The 16,027-nt window shown below is 37.0% G+C and overlaps 1 protein-coding gene across 8 annotated transcripts in view; it reads left to right on the top strand.

The window, feature by feature from the left end:
- The window catches only part of HACE1 (HECT domain and ankyrin repeat containing E3 ubiquitin protein ligase 1), a 112,339-nt gene that overhangs the window by 22,003 nt on the left and 74,309 nt on the right, over positions 1 to 16,027 (top strand). For 4 of the 8 annotated variants that reach the window (XM_049898113.1, XM_049898130.1, XM_049898122.1 and 1 more), the window contains exons 5-6: positions 2,106 to 2,181; positions 12,946 to 13,077. In XM_049898113.1, the coding sequence (XP_049754070.1) occupies positions 2,106 to 2,181; positions 12,946 to 13,077 (208 nt within the window). Of the gene's footprint in view, positions 1 to 1,887; positions 1,975 to 2,105; positions 2,182 to 12,268; positions 13,078 to 16,027 lie in introns of those variants that run through there. The other 4 variants (XM_049898139.1, XM_049898155.1, XM_049898164.1 and 1 more) reach the window with 3 other exon arrangements.

Below are 16,027 nucleotides of genomic sequence, written 5' to 3'. Positions count from 1 at the left end.
CTTGTACCTTTTAAATTCATTTTTGGGAAGGGTGAGCATTATGGATTGCTGCTTTTCTTCAGTGACCTCTACCCTAAACACCTTTGTGGGCCTGTTTGTCTGATTCCTTTCTCAAGCCCTCTCTCCCCCAAATTAACTATAGATTTTGGCAATACGTGGAGGATCCATGTCAGGCTTTTGAATAGGTTTTAGAAATCCAGCCGTATGGATAACAGACACACAAACATATTTTAAACAATGTGGTTATTTTAGTAGGACTGTCTGCCCTGTTGTCTCACTATTATTGAAGATTTATTTCCTGAGGTTTTCATAACAGAGTTAGATGGAGGAATTTTGTAAATGTTTGAATTTACAGGTTTAGTCAGATTCCTTTGATTTTAACGTTGATTTTAAATGACAGTTAACTTCATTTCAGGTTCAGAAATCAAAGCAAGAAAACTAGTTTCTTTTAAAAGGCATATTCAATCAATAAAAATTTAGCTCTTATAAGATTGAATATTCATAAATAGTTTCATAGAGTTATTATGTGCCTGTGTTGAGTATTGAATTTGATTCAGGAAATATGATATAATCCATGTCATAAAGAAGTTTATGATCTAGTTGAGTAGTTTATGTGTATGTACACATACACATATGCAACATTATATGGTATATATAGAAGTTGTATATACAATAGTATGTACAGTATTATATAGATGTATATGTTATATATATAGTATATGGTATATATACTATTTTTTTTTTTTAATATGGTATATATAGGAATCCCTGAGTGGTGAAAGTGGTTAACACGCTTGGCTGCTAACCAAATGGGTGTAGGTTTAAGTCCATCCAGAGGCATCTCAGAAGAAAGACCTGGTGATCTACTTCCAAAAAATGAGCCATTGAAAACCCTGTGGAGCACAGTTCTTCCCTGACACACGTGAGGTTGCCATGAGTTGGGTCAACTTGATGGCGCCTGTATTTTTTTATAAGCTTAATATATATGTGTGTGTATATATAAATATATATAGAGAGAGATAGAGACAGTGTGTGTTTGTGTGTAAAACCATTTTTCAGCTAAATCGTAAACTTGTTCATGCCACGGATTGTATCATATTTCCTTAATTAATTAGTACTGAACGTAGTTAAGCATATATGTCCATGTACTCACACGTGTGTACAATACAAGGGAGTTCACAGATGATTACAATATGACTGATAGCACAAAAGGTGAATCTTCAGAGTATGAGGCTTCACGTAGTTGACAGGAATCTGTACAGGCTTCGTTAATGAAGGGGATTTGAGATGAATATTGAATAGTAACTAGGAATGGCTCAGGGTGAGAGAAAACATTGCAAACCAATGAAGTAAGTAAGGGTACACATAGATATGCATGATACTAATATTGTGGTCATGTTTTTATAACCTGTAGGGTTGGTATGAGTCAGAATTGATTCGATGGCAGTGGGTTTGGTTTTTTGGTTTTTATAAATCAGTGTTAACTTTTAAATATTTTGCAGTCATGAATGTAGGACATAAAATCAGGACATAATTTTGCTACATCCATTTCCCATCCATTAAAATCATATTGTCTTATATTTCCAACGAAGATTGCTGTTCCAGATATTCAGTCAACACTAGAAATTGCTCTTCATTTTGAATGATGAATTTGTCTCAGTGACTCGAAAGCCTGATTGTGCTATGTCTTTATCTGATTATCTTAGAGCCATAGTAACAATTTTGTGTTTTATTTCAAATGTTATAGAGTTCTTTTTTTAAAATATTATAGTTATGGTGTGATATACCATCAGCTAATGTTGAATGTAGTTAGTATTTTAGTAAAATAATTGTCATTTGTATATTTTGTTGTTGTTAGTTGCTGTCGATTTGATTCTGACTCATGGCGACCCCATGTGTGCAGAGTAGAACTGCTCCATAGGGTTTTCAAGGTTGTGACCTTTCAGAAGCAGATGGCTAGTCCTGTCTTCCAAGGTACCTCTGGGTGGGCTTGAATCACCAACTTTTTGGCTAGTTGTCGAGTGCTTAAATGTTTGCACTACCCACAGACTCTGTATATTTTTAGTACCCATTAATATGTTGTGACTATCTCTTTTTCTTTTCAGGCAGAAGAAATGTATGAGTAAATTGTTAGAATACAGTGCTGATGTCAACATTTGTAACAATGAAGGCCTTACAGCAGTAAGTGCTAATAATTTTATCTGAGATTAAAATATTTTGAAGAATATAATATTTAAGGTGAAGGTAGTGCCAAGGATAGTACAAGTGTTCTTGCAGGTTACTTCTGTAGTAATTAAGATGTAGAACAGTTCGAGATACAATTTTTAGCTGCATTTATTAAGATATGTTATAGTTTCTTCTCTTTCTTTTTAAGTTTATTTTAGGTTTAAAGTTTATTCATTTCTTTTTAAGTCTTATTCCCTTTCTTTTGTCTCTGACTTTCAAGGGTCTTTTTAGCAGCACATCTGTCAGGGTGTGTGATGAGTTCATTATAGGGGAGCTGTTTTTCATTATGTCTTTTAAAATATTTTAAGTATCTTCATTGTAGAAAAATTGGAAATAATAACTAGACAGAAAGGGGAAAAAAGGTCACGAAGGCAATGATTACCTGTATTCCTGCACCCAGAGATAATCACTGTTAACATTTTGGCCTATATTCTGTCAGACTCGTTATATCTTACTTAAGCTAGTAATTCCATCCATTTTGTCATACCACTTTTCAAAACTAAGGTAATATATTTTTGACACACAGATTTTATAGGGAGGTGGTGTGGAATATTGCTTAAGGGATTATTGAGATCCCCAGATTTTAACCAAATTGTTATTATTTGATAGAGGATTATTTGTTTTAGAGATAGATATAAAATAGAATTATGTGACTAGTAAGAAATTGTTTGAAGTATGGCAGAAGATCTTAAGTTTTAGTTTATTAAATTTTACCTTCCTGTGACAGAATTTGTAGATTTTGGATGTTTAAATTTGTGAGTAAAGAATAACATTGATCATTTTACTTCCCATGCCAGTTTTCCAGTGCTTTTGATTAAAAAAATTTTTTGTGGGGGTGGGTGCATATAAAAACAGCTCCGGTAAGACTTGAATTATTCTGTGAACGACTTATAAGAAGATAAACTCAATCATGTGAAATGAAAGTCACTGACACTCCTTGTTCTGTGAGCCAGTATGTTAGGTAATTATATAGAATCCACAATTCCTGTGAAAATTCAGATTTTGTTAGTATATTAATGATACAACACCATCAACTTTGTAATTCTGAAGATCCACAGGACACTTTGTTATGTGGTAGGTGCCGTGGAGGGTTATAAAACCGTTGAAATGGCATAGACCTGTCCTTAGGACACTATTTAGTATAGGCAAGATAAGGTGTCCAATGTTGACACACTCTGTTTAATCATAAAAGTTTTCATCAGCTAATTCTCCTCCTTCACTCCTGAATTTTAAGGGAGGTGGGGTAGAAAATTTTTATTGTGTTTTTGATAAAGTTTACAAGCAAATTTGATTCGCTTTTAACAATTTCTACACACACTGTTCAGTGACATTGGTTACATTTTCCACAGTGTCAGTGTTCTCATTAATTCTGTTCTCGTTGTTCCGTTCCCAGTAATTTAGTTTTCCTGCCCCCTTACCTTCTCATCTTTGCTTTAGAGTAATTGTTGACCATTTAGTCTCATATAGATGACTTCTTAAAGGAGTGCAGTGTTCTCAGGTGATGTTCTTTATTTTTTGAGCCAATCTGTTATTTAGCTAAAGTTTCAGTTTAAGGTTTTAAGAGTATCTCAGGGCATTAGTCCCAGAGAGTCCTCTAGTCTCAACTGGTCCAGTAAGTCTGGACTTTTTAAAAATCTGAGCTCTGTTCCACATTTTTCTCTTATTCTCTCAGGATCCATCTATTGTGGCCCTGATCAGAACAGTTGGTGGTGATAGTCAGGCACCATCTAGTTCTTCTGGTCTGAGGGTGAGAGTGTGGTTCGTATAGACTATTAGTCCTGTAGACTAATCTCTTCTCTGAGTCTTTGGTTTCCTTCTTTCTCTTTTGCCGCAGACATGTAGAGATCAGTACTTGTATTTTAGATGGCCTCTTGCAAGCTTTTAAGACCTCAGACACTACATCATGCCAATTGCCTGAGTTGTCGCATAAGACTATAGTCCTAAGCCTTCAGATCCAGAAAACCAATCATGCAAGTTGTTTAGCATATCTAAGAAGCATCCATGCATGCACACATATACATGTATATAAACTTACGTATGGATATATCTGTATGTGTACACATACGTACAAACATAATGCATATCCATAAACATGAACGCATATATACATATGTAACTATACATGCACTTTTTGGTTTTGTTGGTGTTGCAAATTATGTTTGTCATATCCTTTACCAAAAACATCTTTTTCAATTTTGTACTTCTTAGCGACATCATTTACTTCAGTCAAGTTGTGTGTACTTCACCCACATTGGGTGCTAAATAATATTTGTATTTAACAAAATTATTCATCATATAGTTTAGAGAGTCAAATGATTCTACAAGGCTTGCTATAGAGAACAGTTCGTTGACCTTCCTTCCCTACCCTCAGACTTCCCATTCCCTAGGCAATCCCTCTCAACCATTTTAATGGGTTTAAAAATTTTATCTCCCTGTATCCAAATAGGGGAAACCCTGGTGGCGTAGTGGTTAAGTGCTACGGCTGTGAACAAAGGGTCGGCAGTTCGAATCCGCCAGGCGCTCTTTGGAAACTCTATGGGTGGTTCTACTCTGTCCTGTAGGGTTGCTATGAGTTGGAATTGACTCGACGGCACTGGGTTTGTTTTTTTGGTTACCCAAATAGGAAACCCTGGTGGCGTAGTGGTTAAGAGCTGTGTTTGCTAACCCAAAGGTCAGCAGTTCTAATCTACCAGGTGCTACTTGGAAACTCTATAGGGCAGTTCTACTCTGCTCTATAAGGTTGCAGTGAGTCTGAATCAATTTGACGGCAGTGGGTTTGGTTTTGGTGTTATACCTAAATAAGGAGCCCTGGTGGCATAATGGTTAAAGCACTTGGCTACTAACCAAAAGTTTGATGGTTCAAATCCACCAGCCACTCTGCAGGAGAAAGTTGTGGTAGTCTGCTTCCATAAAGATTATGGCCTTGGGAACCCTATGGGGCCGTTCTACTGTGTCCTGTAGGGTTACCATGAGTCGGAATGGACACGATGGCAACAGGTTTTGGTTTGGCATGCCTCCCTAACATGCTGATATTGCTGCTTTTTGAGTTTCGGCATCATCCTGAAAGATGAGATTGTTAGTCTTCTTTTCAGCATCTCCCACGTTTACCCCAGCACTACAAGCTCATTTTCCTCACATTCTTCAATTATGTTGTTGTTGTTGGGTGCCACCGAGTCAGCTCTTACTCATAACAGCCACATGAGCAACAGAATGAAACACTTCCTGGTCCTGTGCCATCCTCACAGTTGTTGCTGTGTATGAGCCCATTGTTGCAGCCAGTGTGTCAGTCCGTCTTGTAGAGAATCTTTTCTTTTTCACCGAGCGTTTACTTTATCAGGCGTGATGTCCTTCTCCAGGGACTAGTCTCTCCTGATAACATGTCAGAAGTAAGAGAGACAAAGTCTCACTAATCAGCACTGTGGGTGTACTTTTTCCAAGATACATTTGTTCATTCTTCTGGAAGCCCATGGTGTATTCAGTATTATTTGCTAGCACCGTAATTCAAGGCCATCAGTTCTTCTTCCATCTTCCTTATTTATTGTCCAGCTTTCACATACATATGAGGTGATTGAAAATACCATGACTTGGGTCAGGCATTCCTTAATCCTCAAGGTGACATGTTTGTCTTTAACATTTTCAAGAAGACTTGTCCAGTACAATATGTCATTTGATTTCTTGACTGCTGATTCCATGGGCATTGATTTTGGATCCAAGTAACATGAAATCCTTGACAAGTTCAATATCTTCTCTGTTTATCATGCTGTTGCTTATTGTTGTTATAATTTTAGTTATTTTTCAGTGTTTTCGCTTTTTCGAGTATATGAAAACTATTTATCATTAAGTAGTTTTTTTTTTTTTTAGTTTGCTGTACTTTTCCTTTTTTGCATAATATTTTATATTTCCTATAACAAAAAACCAGACTGAACCCACTGCCGTCGAGTCGATTCCGACTCATAGCGACCCTAAAGGACAGAGTAGAACTGCCCCATAGAGTTTCCAAGGAGCGCCTGGTGGATTCGAACTGCTGACTCTTGGTTAGCAGCCATAGCACTTGACCACTATACCACCAGGGTTTCCATGTTTCCTGTAGTTAATAATAAAGGAGCCCTGGTGTTGCAGTGGTTAAGTTCTCAGCTACTAACTGAAAAGTCAGTGGTTTAAACCCACCAGTGGATCCATGGGAGAAAAATGTGGCAGTCTGCTTCTGTAAAGATTACAGTCATGGAAACCCTATGGGGCAGTTCTACTGTGTCCTACAGGGTCACTATAAACAGGTTTTTATAACAGGTTTATTTTTTATAGTTAATAATTACCTTTTTCAACAATTTGAGAAAACTGTAGATTTAATACAATTGTGAGAAATAATAGAAATGTTTTGTTCACATTGACCAGTGTCCCCAGTGGTGGCATTTTGCAGAACCATAGTATAATATCACAACCAGGTTATTGGGATTATACAACCCACCCTTTTTATTCAGCTTTTGTCTGTTTTACTTGTATACACTTTTGCTTTGTGCATGTGTGTGATAAGGTCTGTACAGTTTTATTATCTATGTAGGCTTATGTATCCATGTATCCATATATATCCATGTATACAGTATTCCGAACAGTTTCCACAACATAAATATCTCTGCCATTGACCTTTAATCATCACACATTTTCCCTCCATCTTCCACCCCTAATCCTTGGTAACCGCTATCCTGTTTCCCATTTCTAAAATTTTGTCATTTCAAAAATGTTGTACAAGTGGGATCATACTGTATGTAACCTTTTGTGATTGACTTTTTTTCACTCAGTGTATTCCCTGGAGATTCATCTAGGTTGGTCCTGCGCCATCCTACTATATCAGTAGTTCGTTCCTTTTTATTGCTCAGTAGTTAGTGTTCCATGGTGTGGAAGTAACACAGTTTGTTTAACCATTCAGCTATTGAAGGATGTCTGGGTTGTTTATAGTTTTTGGCCATCATGAATAAAGCTGCTCCAAATACAAACATTAGTGTACAGGCTTTTGTTGGAACATAAGTATTTCTTTGGAATAAATAAATGCCTAGGAGTGCAGTTGCTGGGTTGTATGGTAGTTTCTTGTTTAGTTTTTTTATTAATAAACTGCCTAACTGTTTTCCAGGATGATGGTACCATTTTACATTCCCACCAGCTGTGTAACAGTGATCTTGTTTTTCAGCATCCACACCAGCATTTGGTGTTGTCATTATTTTTTTTCCTATGAAAATTATAAATAAGGGTGTAGTGATATCTCTTGTTGTTGTTGTTGTTAGGTGCTGTTGAGTCAGTTCCAATTCATAGTGACCCTGTGTACAACAGAATGAAACACTGCTCGGTCCTGTACCGTCCTCACAATTGTTTCTGTGCTTGAGTCCATTGTTGGAGCCACTGTGTCAATCCATCTCGTTGAGGGTCTTCCTCTTTTTCGCTGACCCTCTACTTTACCAAGCATGATGTTCTTTTCCAGGGACTGGTTCTTCCAGATAATATGTCCAAAGTATATGAGATGAAGTCTCGCCATCCACGCTTCTAATGAGGATTCTGGCTTTACTTCTTCCGAAATAGATTTGTTCACTTTTCTGGCTGTCCATGGTTTATTCAGTATTCTTTGTCAGCACTGTAATTCAGATGCGTTAATTCTCCTTTGGTCTTCCGTATCCATTGTCCAGCTTTCACATGCATATGGAGATGATTGAAAACACCATGGCTTGGGTCAGGCGCACCTTAGTCTTCAAGGTGACAACTTTGCTTTTGAACACTTTAAAGAAGTCTTTTGCAGCAGATTTGCCCAATGCAGTGTGTCATTTGATTTCTTGACTGCTGATTCCGTGTGCTTTGATTGTGGATCCAGGTAAAATGAAATCTTTGACAACCTTAATCTTTTTTCCATTTATCATAATGTTGCTTATTGGTCCAGTTGTGAGGATTTTTATTGTCTTTATGTTGAGGTGTAATCCGTATTCAAGCAAGTATTTCAAGTCCTCTTCACTTTCAGCAAGCCAGGTTGTGTCATCTGTGTACTGCAGGTTGTTAGTGAGTCTTCCTCTAGTCCTGATGCCCAGTTCTTCTCTGTATAGTCCAGCTTCCTGGATGACTTGCTTAGCATACAGATTGAATAAATATGGTGAAAGAATACAAGCCTGATGCACATTTTTCTTGATGTTAAGTGTCTTTTTATGTGCTTATTTGTCATCTGTACATCTTTTTGGTGAAACATCTGTTCATGTCTCTTATCTTTTTTCTAATTAGATTGTTTGCTTTTTTTAGTGTTGAGTTGTGGGAGTTCTTTGTATGTTCTAGACACCAGTCCTTTTTCAAATAGGTGGTTTACATATATTTTCTCCTGGTGTATAGCTTGTCTTTTCATCCTCTTAACAGATCTTTCACAGAGCGGAAGTTTTTAATTTTGGTCAAGGCCACTTTATCAATTTTTCTTTCTAGGATTGTGCTTTTGGTATCAAGTTTAAGAGCTCTGCCTAGCCCTAGGTGCTGAAGATTTTTCTCTTATCTTTTTTTTCTAAAAGTTACAGTTGCACACTTAAGTCTGGTTCATTTTGAGTTAGTATTTATATAAGATATGAGGCCTAGGTTGAAGTTCTTTGCTTATATATGTTCAGTTACTCTGGCAGTCTTTGTTTAATAGGCTGCACATTACATTACTTTCCCAAAAATTATTTGGGTGTATTTGTGTGGGCCTGTTTCTGGTTCTTCTATTCTCTTTCATTCATCACCAGTACTACACTGAGGTTATATAGTAAGCTGTAATATCAGGTAGAACAATTCTTCCAATTTCATTCTTGTCAAGATTATTGTGGCTATGCTGGTTCCTTTGCCTTTTCTTATAATTTTAGAATAAGCTAGTATATGTCTACAAAAAAACCTTGTTGGGATTTTGGTTGGAATTCAAATAAAAGGAGTTCCAGGAGGAGAAAACAGAGGAGTGGAAATCATAAAAGAAATAATTTAACCTCTAATAAGCTTATAGGTGAATTTGGGGGGAATTGACATCTTCCTGCGTTGATTGGGTCTTATAATCCATAAACTCAGTGTATCTTTCCATTGATGATTTACATCTTTGATATCTTTCATTAGCATTTTATGATTTTCAGCATACAGAATTTGTACATGTTTTGTTAATTGTATACCTAAGTATTTCATTTTCTTTGGAGCAATTGTAAATGGTATTGTATTTTAAGTTTCTGTTTCTGCGTGTTCATTATTAGTATATAGAAATGTAGTTGGTTTTTGTGTGTTGCTCTTGCATCCTGGGACCTTGCTGAACTCATTTACCCTGTGACCTTGCCAAACTCAGTCACTTTTTATAGATTCCCTGGGATTTTCTACATAGACAATCACGTCACCTGTAAATAAAGGTAGTTGTATTTCTTTTTCGATCTGTATGCCTTTATTTTTGTTTCTTACCTTACTGCAGCTTTATTTATTTGTTTAGTTTCATAAGTACTTGTCAGTAATTCATTACCTCAGCTTTGTAAATATCCTCTTGATAGATGTTCCGTACCTTTGATATTCCTGATTGTATCTTAAAGAAGTATCTTCTGGAGCAGTCTGTCCTCTGCAGGATGGATTGGTTGGCTTCCTAGGCTTATTGTACAGTGTTGTTTGGAATGTCTGGTCACAATCTTCCTGGAGATACTTTTTGCCTTTCTCTAGTTTTGGGTTCTCTGTTATATGGGCCCTGGTGCTGTAATGGTTAAGAGCTTGGCTGCTAACCAAAAGGTCAGCAGTTAGAATCCACCAATTGCTCCTTGGAAACCCTTTGGGACAGTTCTACTCTGTCCGGTAGAGTCGCCAGGCACTGGAGTTGACTCAGTGGCAGTGGGTTGGGTTATATGAGTCCCATGTTTGTCGGTCCTGGTAACTCTCCTGTCACTTTGCTGGACCACATCTTTCATTAATTTCTTGAGAAAAGAGTACATGGGAGGTAAATTTGTTGATAACTTGCATGACTGAATACGACATGGCTTTTTAAGTCCATGTCTGTATGCTTAGTTCATTATTTAGCTTGCAGTAAAATTCTAGGTTGGAAATAATTTTCCCTTAGGATTTTGAAAACATTGCTTTGTTGTCTTCTAGCTTCCAGATTTGAAGCAGTACCATTTTGATTCTTGATTCTTTATATAAAACCTACTTTATTTTTTCTTTCTAGAAAATGTAGGATTTACTTTGTCCTTAGGTTCTTACATTTCCTGATCATGTGTCTTGGTTTACGTTTATTTTATGCATTTTGCTGGATAACAATGGGGCACTACCAACCTGGAGGAACTCTGGTGGCACAATGGCTAAGTACTTGGCATCTAACCCAAACGTCGGCAGTTCGAGTCTATCAGCCACTCCTTGGAAACCCTGTGGGGCAGTTCAGCTCTGTCCTTTAGGGCCACTATGAGTCAGAATCTACTCAATGGCAGTTGGTTTGGTTTTTGGAAACTTATGTCCTGGAAACTCATGAAAAGTTTTCATAAATTATTTCTTTGATGATTTCCCCTTTGTTTTCTTCTTCTGTAACACCTATTCTTTGAATATTGGACCACTTGGACGAGGCCTTTAATTTTCTTACTTTTTTTCTTGTTTCTTCATTTCTTTGTCTTCTTGTGCTTTTGGGAGATTTCCTCAACATTATGTTCTAAATCTTCTTTTGAATTTTTATGTCTCTAATCACAATAGTGGTTAAGAACTCAGCTACTAACCAAAAGGTCAGCAGTTCAAATCCACCAGTCGCTCCTTGGAAACCGTATGGTGCAGTTTTACTCTGTCCTCTAGGGTTGCTGTAAGTCAGAATCAACTTGGGTTTAATCACAGTATTTCCAAGAATTCTTTTTTGCACTGCCTTTTTTTAATTTTAAAAGCATCCTGTTCTTGTTTCAAGGATGGAATCAGTATCTTATCTCTCTGAGAGGGTTAAATATAGCTTTTTCTTTGAACTTTTTTCCTCCAATATTTATGGTTTCTGTTTTTTTCCCCCTATTTTTTGCCTTTTTGTTTGTATTGTATTTTGTCTTTTAAATTAGTTGCATTTGTCAGATGTCTGGTGGAAAAACAAAAGGCTACTTGGAAGTTGTTTCTGCATGAGTGGAAGTTTGTTTTCTGTGAGCTAGTGTTTGGTGATCTGCTAGGGCATTTTCCTTTAGGATCTTTCCCGTTGTCACTTTCTTTGGTCATTTGCTGTTGAGCTGGTCAAAATCCTTAGAGAAAGCCCTTCTAAATGTCAAGAAGATGTTAGCATTCTGGATGCTGGATAATGCAGAAGGTTTGGGGATGTCAATAGTCAGCACTTAATCTCACTTTTTCAATGTGGTACTGTTACTTCGCTGCTCCTTGTGGCTCCCATCTAGAGACACTTGGTTTTCAAGCTTCTTGTCTTCTGTCAGAGGTGGGGACGAGAAGTCACTGGGGTTGCAGAGTTGGAAAGGGGTGGGACCTGAGAATATCAGCCTTATTAAAAAACTTTCAGCTGTCCCTCCTGTTTTTAGTCCCACCGTTACCCTAACCTTAAAGGGTGCGTGGTGCTACCAATTTTTGAGCCTTGCAGAGTTCTGTAATTTGAATCACCTTGTTTTCTTGGCTTTCTCTACTGCTGGTTTAAGATTCAGCTTTTTATTCTCATAATTCAGGTACTTCCTGCTTTCTCGCTTCCAAAATATGTTGCTCTTCACTCCTTTTCTTTGTCTTCATAGGTTTGTCTTTTAAGAAAAAGTACTCTTTAGTTTCACTGGGGTTTGGGGAAGAAGTAGAAATTAGTGCATGTGTTTAACCTGCTATTTTAAACAAAAGTCGTACACACACACGCACACAACACACACACACACACACACACAGAGTGTATTTCATGATATAGCTTTTAAAGGAAAAAAACCATCAAGTGAAAAATAGTGTAGTCCAAAGTTTTAACGTTGATTATCTTTGAGTGGTAGGATTACAGGTGTTTCATATTTTTTTTTATCCTCCCTCTATAGGCATTTTGGAAACTGTGGTGGCCTAGTGTTTACAAGCTATGGCTGCTAACCAAAAGGTTGGCAATTTGACTCCACCAGGTGCTCCTTGGAAACTGTATGGGGCAGTTCTCCTCTGTCCTGTAGGGTCACTATGAGTCGGAATTGACTTGACGGCAACGCGTTTTTTTTAAATAGGTGTTCAGCTGCTATCCAAAAGGTCAGCAGTTCAGATCCACCAGCTGTCCTTCTGGAAATCCTATGGGGCAGTTCTACTCTGCCCTGTAGGGTCGCTAGGAGTCGGAATTGACTCAACAGCAATGGGTTTATATATTATTTATGTAAGTTACATGTGTTACTTGTAAAAAGCAGGAAGCAAAGAATATGACTCCTATTATGTTAATTACTTTTTAATTTATGCTTGCTTCTGGGGAGAGAAAAGTATACAGCATTCTTTCTGTAGTGACGAGCTGTATATAGAGTTCAGGATCATCTAAGTGGTAAAACATTTGGTGATCCTAAGTCTAAGATACTTAACTAGTTTGAACTATGTATGATGTGCTTGATTTATTGAATACATGGTAGTATTAACCTATTTTTTGTGCATATTTTCCCAGAATGAAAACATAGGAAGAAAGTATATGGGCTTAGAATATCTTTAGTTTGTATATCATGTTCACAATTGAGACATAATTAATAGCATTATTTATCTGCTGCTTTTATGTGAAACACTCTTGCACAAATGTTAAGTAACCAAATGGCTGCACAGATTCACTGGTTGGCTGTGAATGGGCGGACAGAACTACTCCACGACCTTGTGCAGCACGTCAGTGATGTCGACGTGGAGGATGCGATGGGGCAGACAGCGCTGCATGTGGCCTGCCAGAATGGTCACAAGACGGTAAATTCAGCCTTGAGAACTTTTAAATTAAGTTGCACGTGTTTATTTTTGAAAACCTTGAATTCATGAAACCTTTCTCAGTGTGTATGTTTTGAGTATGAAGAAGAAGCATAGGAAAATCTTAAAACATTTTCTGCATTATGTAGACTTCTGACTATTGTATATGGATTGGGGAATTAGAAATTGTTGTTTTTAAATATGTTAAAAATATCTCTAATTTGGATTTCAGTTTTATTTCTTATTCATTGATTCTTATAGCTGAATATACTAAATTTTAAAAGTAGTATGTTTACGTGAAGGAGCCCTGGTGGCACAGTGGTTAAGCACTCGGCAGCTAACCAAAAGGTCAGCAGTTTGAACCCACCAGCCATTCCACAGGAAAAAGGTGTGGCAGTCTGCTTCCAGAAAGATTACAGCCTTGGAAACCCTATGGAGTAGTTAAACCCTGTCCTATAAGGGTCACTGTAGTCGGAATTGACTTGATGGCAATGGGTTTGGTTTGATTTTGGTTTATGTTTACATGTAATTCCAATAATTATAGTGTTTACTCTGTTCTGAGTAAATTTTTACTTTTATCAAATACATTTTTCTTAATTTTTTTTAACTATTACATTTGAGTAATTGGCTTTATATAGTGAAGAAAATGAGCACTACATTGATAGTCAAGTTGGATTATAGTATTTTCCTACTTTCGTGATATATGATGCAAATGTAGCAGTGATGGTGGTTTTCTTTCCTTTAGATTTGTAAAATCATACATGTGTTTTATGGCGGTACTTCTCTTATTCCTATGTACAAAAGTTTGTTTGACTTTTGAAATTGCTAATAGTTTTCTCTCTCATTAGGAGAGCTTGTTGCTGTATATAAAAACTGTTCGATTTTAGATTGAATTTCTGACTTACAATTTCTTATCTGGTTATATTCAGTTTTTCCCTCCCCACATTTAAACTTCTGTAGTGTTTTACCCACTGAGTGTGCTAAGTAAATGCTTATTGATGATTGATGATAGAGTGTTACTTATTTACTAACAAGCTATACTACAACAACAACAAAAAACCAAGAACAAAATTACCAACAAAGGTTTTTATTGTTTGTACAGATTTTCTTTTTGTTGGGTGAATTCCTAGTGAAATATGAGTTTCCTGCAACCACTTTTTCCCTTTACTGGTGTTATGGATTGAATTATGTCCCACCAAAATGTATGTCAACCTGACTAGGCCATGATTCCCAGCCTTGTGTGCTTGTCCTCCATTTAATCATCTGATATAATTATCCAATGTATTGTAAATCCTAACATGTATGATGTTAATGAGGAAAGATTAGAAGTAGCTATGTTATTGAGACAGGACACAATCTAGAGGATTAGGTTATATCTGAGTCAGTCTCTTTTGAGATATAAAAGAGAAGCGAGCAGTGAGGAGAGGGGCCTCATTACCACCAAGCAAGAAGAACCAGAAGGGGAGTGTGTCCTTTGGACCCAGGGTCCCTGCACTGAGAAGTTCCTAAACCAGGGTATGGTTGATGAGAAGGAACTCCCGCCCCTCCCCAGGCTGACAGAGAGAGAGCCTTCCCTTGGAGCTGGTGCCCTGAATTTGGACTTCTAGCCTCCTAAACTGTGAGAGAATAAACCACTCATGGTATTTCTGTTATAGCAGTACAAGATAACTGAGACATCTGGGCTCAGGATATAGGACCCTGGATGCTTGGAGAGTTTATGTATACCTCAGCCTTACAGAATATTGGACTTCTTCAAAGGTAGTGAGGCATAGGTTGATGTCTTTTGTTTAATAAGGGTTAGAAAAAAAGGAGGGATTGGGACTGGTTTTCTTTTTCGTAGAATTTCATCTGAGCACCAATGTTCATTTGTATTTTTGGTTTTTTTATCATCTGGAAAATAACCCAGTGTTTTCAAGGAGTATTTGTTCTTGTTAGTTTTTATTTTCTCAGAGTCAGCCTTCTTAAATTTGAAAAGTATTCTGTGTGGAAAAAAAAATTCGAAATGTTCTAATCTTGAATGACTGAGGATTTTAGGTAGCTTTTGCTTGTTAGAGAATAAATCCTGTTCATAACTCCTAAGAGGACAGAAAAGCACCTGCTTTAAATAGGAACACTCTCTGATACAGCAGATGAGCTGAGTGTCATTTACTAAGACTTACAAACCCTATCTTGTTGCCCAGGAACTTTGTATAAGAAAAAAACTGGAATTCAGATTAGAAATTATGCCTTAAAAGCTAATTTTAGCTGCCTTGAACCAGTGTAGCAGGAATTACTAAGAAAAGCTTGACTCAAAACATGTGCACTGGTAACATTAAAACTTTAGAATTGCCTTCTGAAGCTATTGAAGATTAGTTTGAATAATAATAATATACTCCATATGGTTTACAACCTAAAGCAGATTTGGTAAAGGAGAATTCCTCATAGTCAAGATGTACTTCCTTTGAAGAACTGTTTTCTCAGAAGAAGATTTATAGGGAGTCTGATTTTTTTTTTTATTTCACCGTGTTGATGAGTTTCACAGGATGAGATTTGCAGATAAAAAGAGGAGGAGAGATACACAAAGCCATGCTGCCTTGTGGCTGATTGTATTGGTGGGTGAGATTATCTTGTGACAGTTGATCATTCATAGTCACTTGCAAGGATCATATACAGATAAAGGGAAGGATTAGCATGGACTGTTTTCTGAAGCATCCTTGATCCTTCTTCAAACAGGGCAAGGAGGAATCTTGAAAATTTAGTCTATCTCCTTGCCTCCAGGGTAAAAATTATATCCCTAGAAATCTGTGTTGCTGGTTGTGCTATTATTACTTATGTCTCAGAACTACTCATTTATTTCCAGGATATGTTCAAATCTCAGTGGACAAGCATATCCTTTTATCTTGAGTTGGATGTGTTCAAATCTTGAATGACTCAGGATTTTAGGTAGCTTTTAGAGAATAAATTCTGTTCCTAA

Source organism: Elephas maximus, chromosome 1 (genome assembly GCF_024166365.1).
Source record: "Elephas maximus indicus isolate mEleMax1 chromosome 1, mEleMax1 primary haplotype, whole genome shotgun sequence".
Classification (NCBI taxonomy): Eukaryota; Metazoa; Chordata; class Mammalia; order Proboscidea; family Elephantidae; genus Elephas; species Elephas maximus.
The sequence above is the reverse complement of the archived record's forward strand: the minus strand, read 5'-3'. Positions and strand labels throughout refer to the sequence as shown.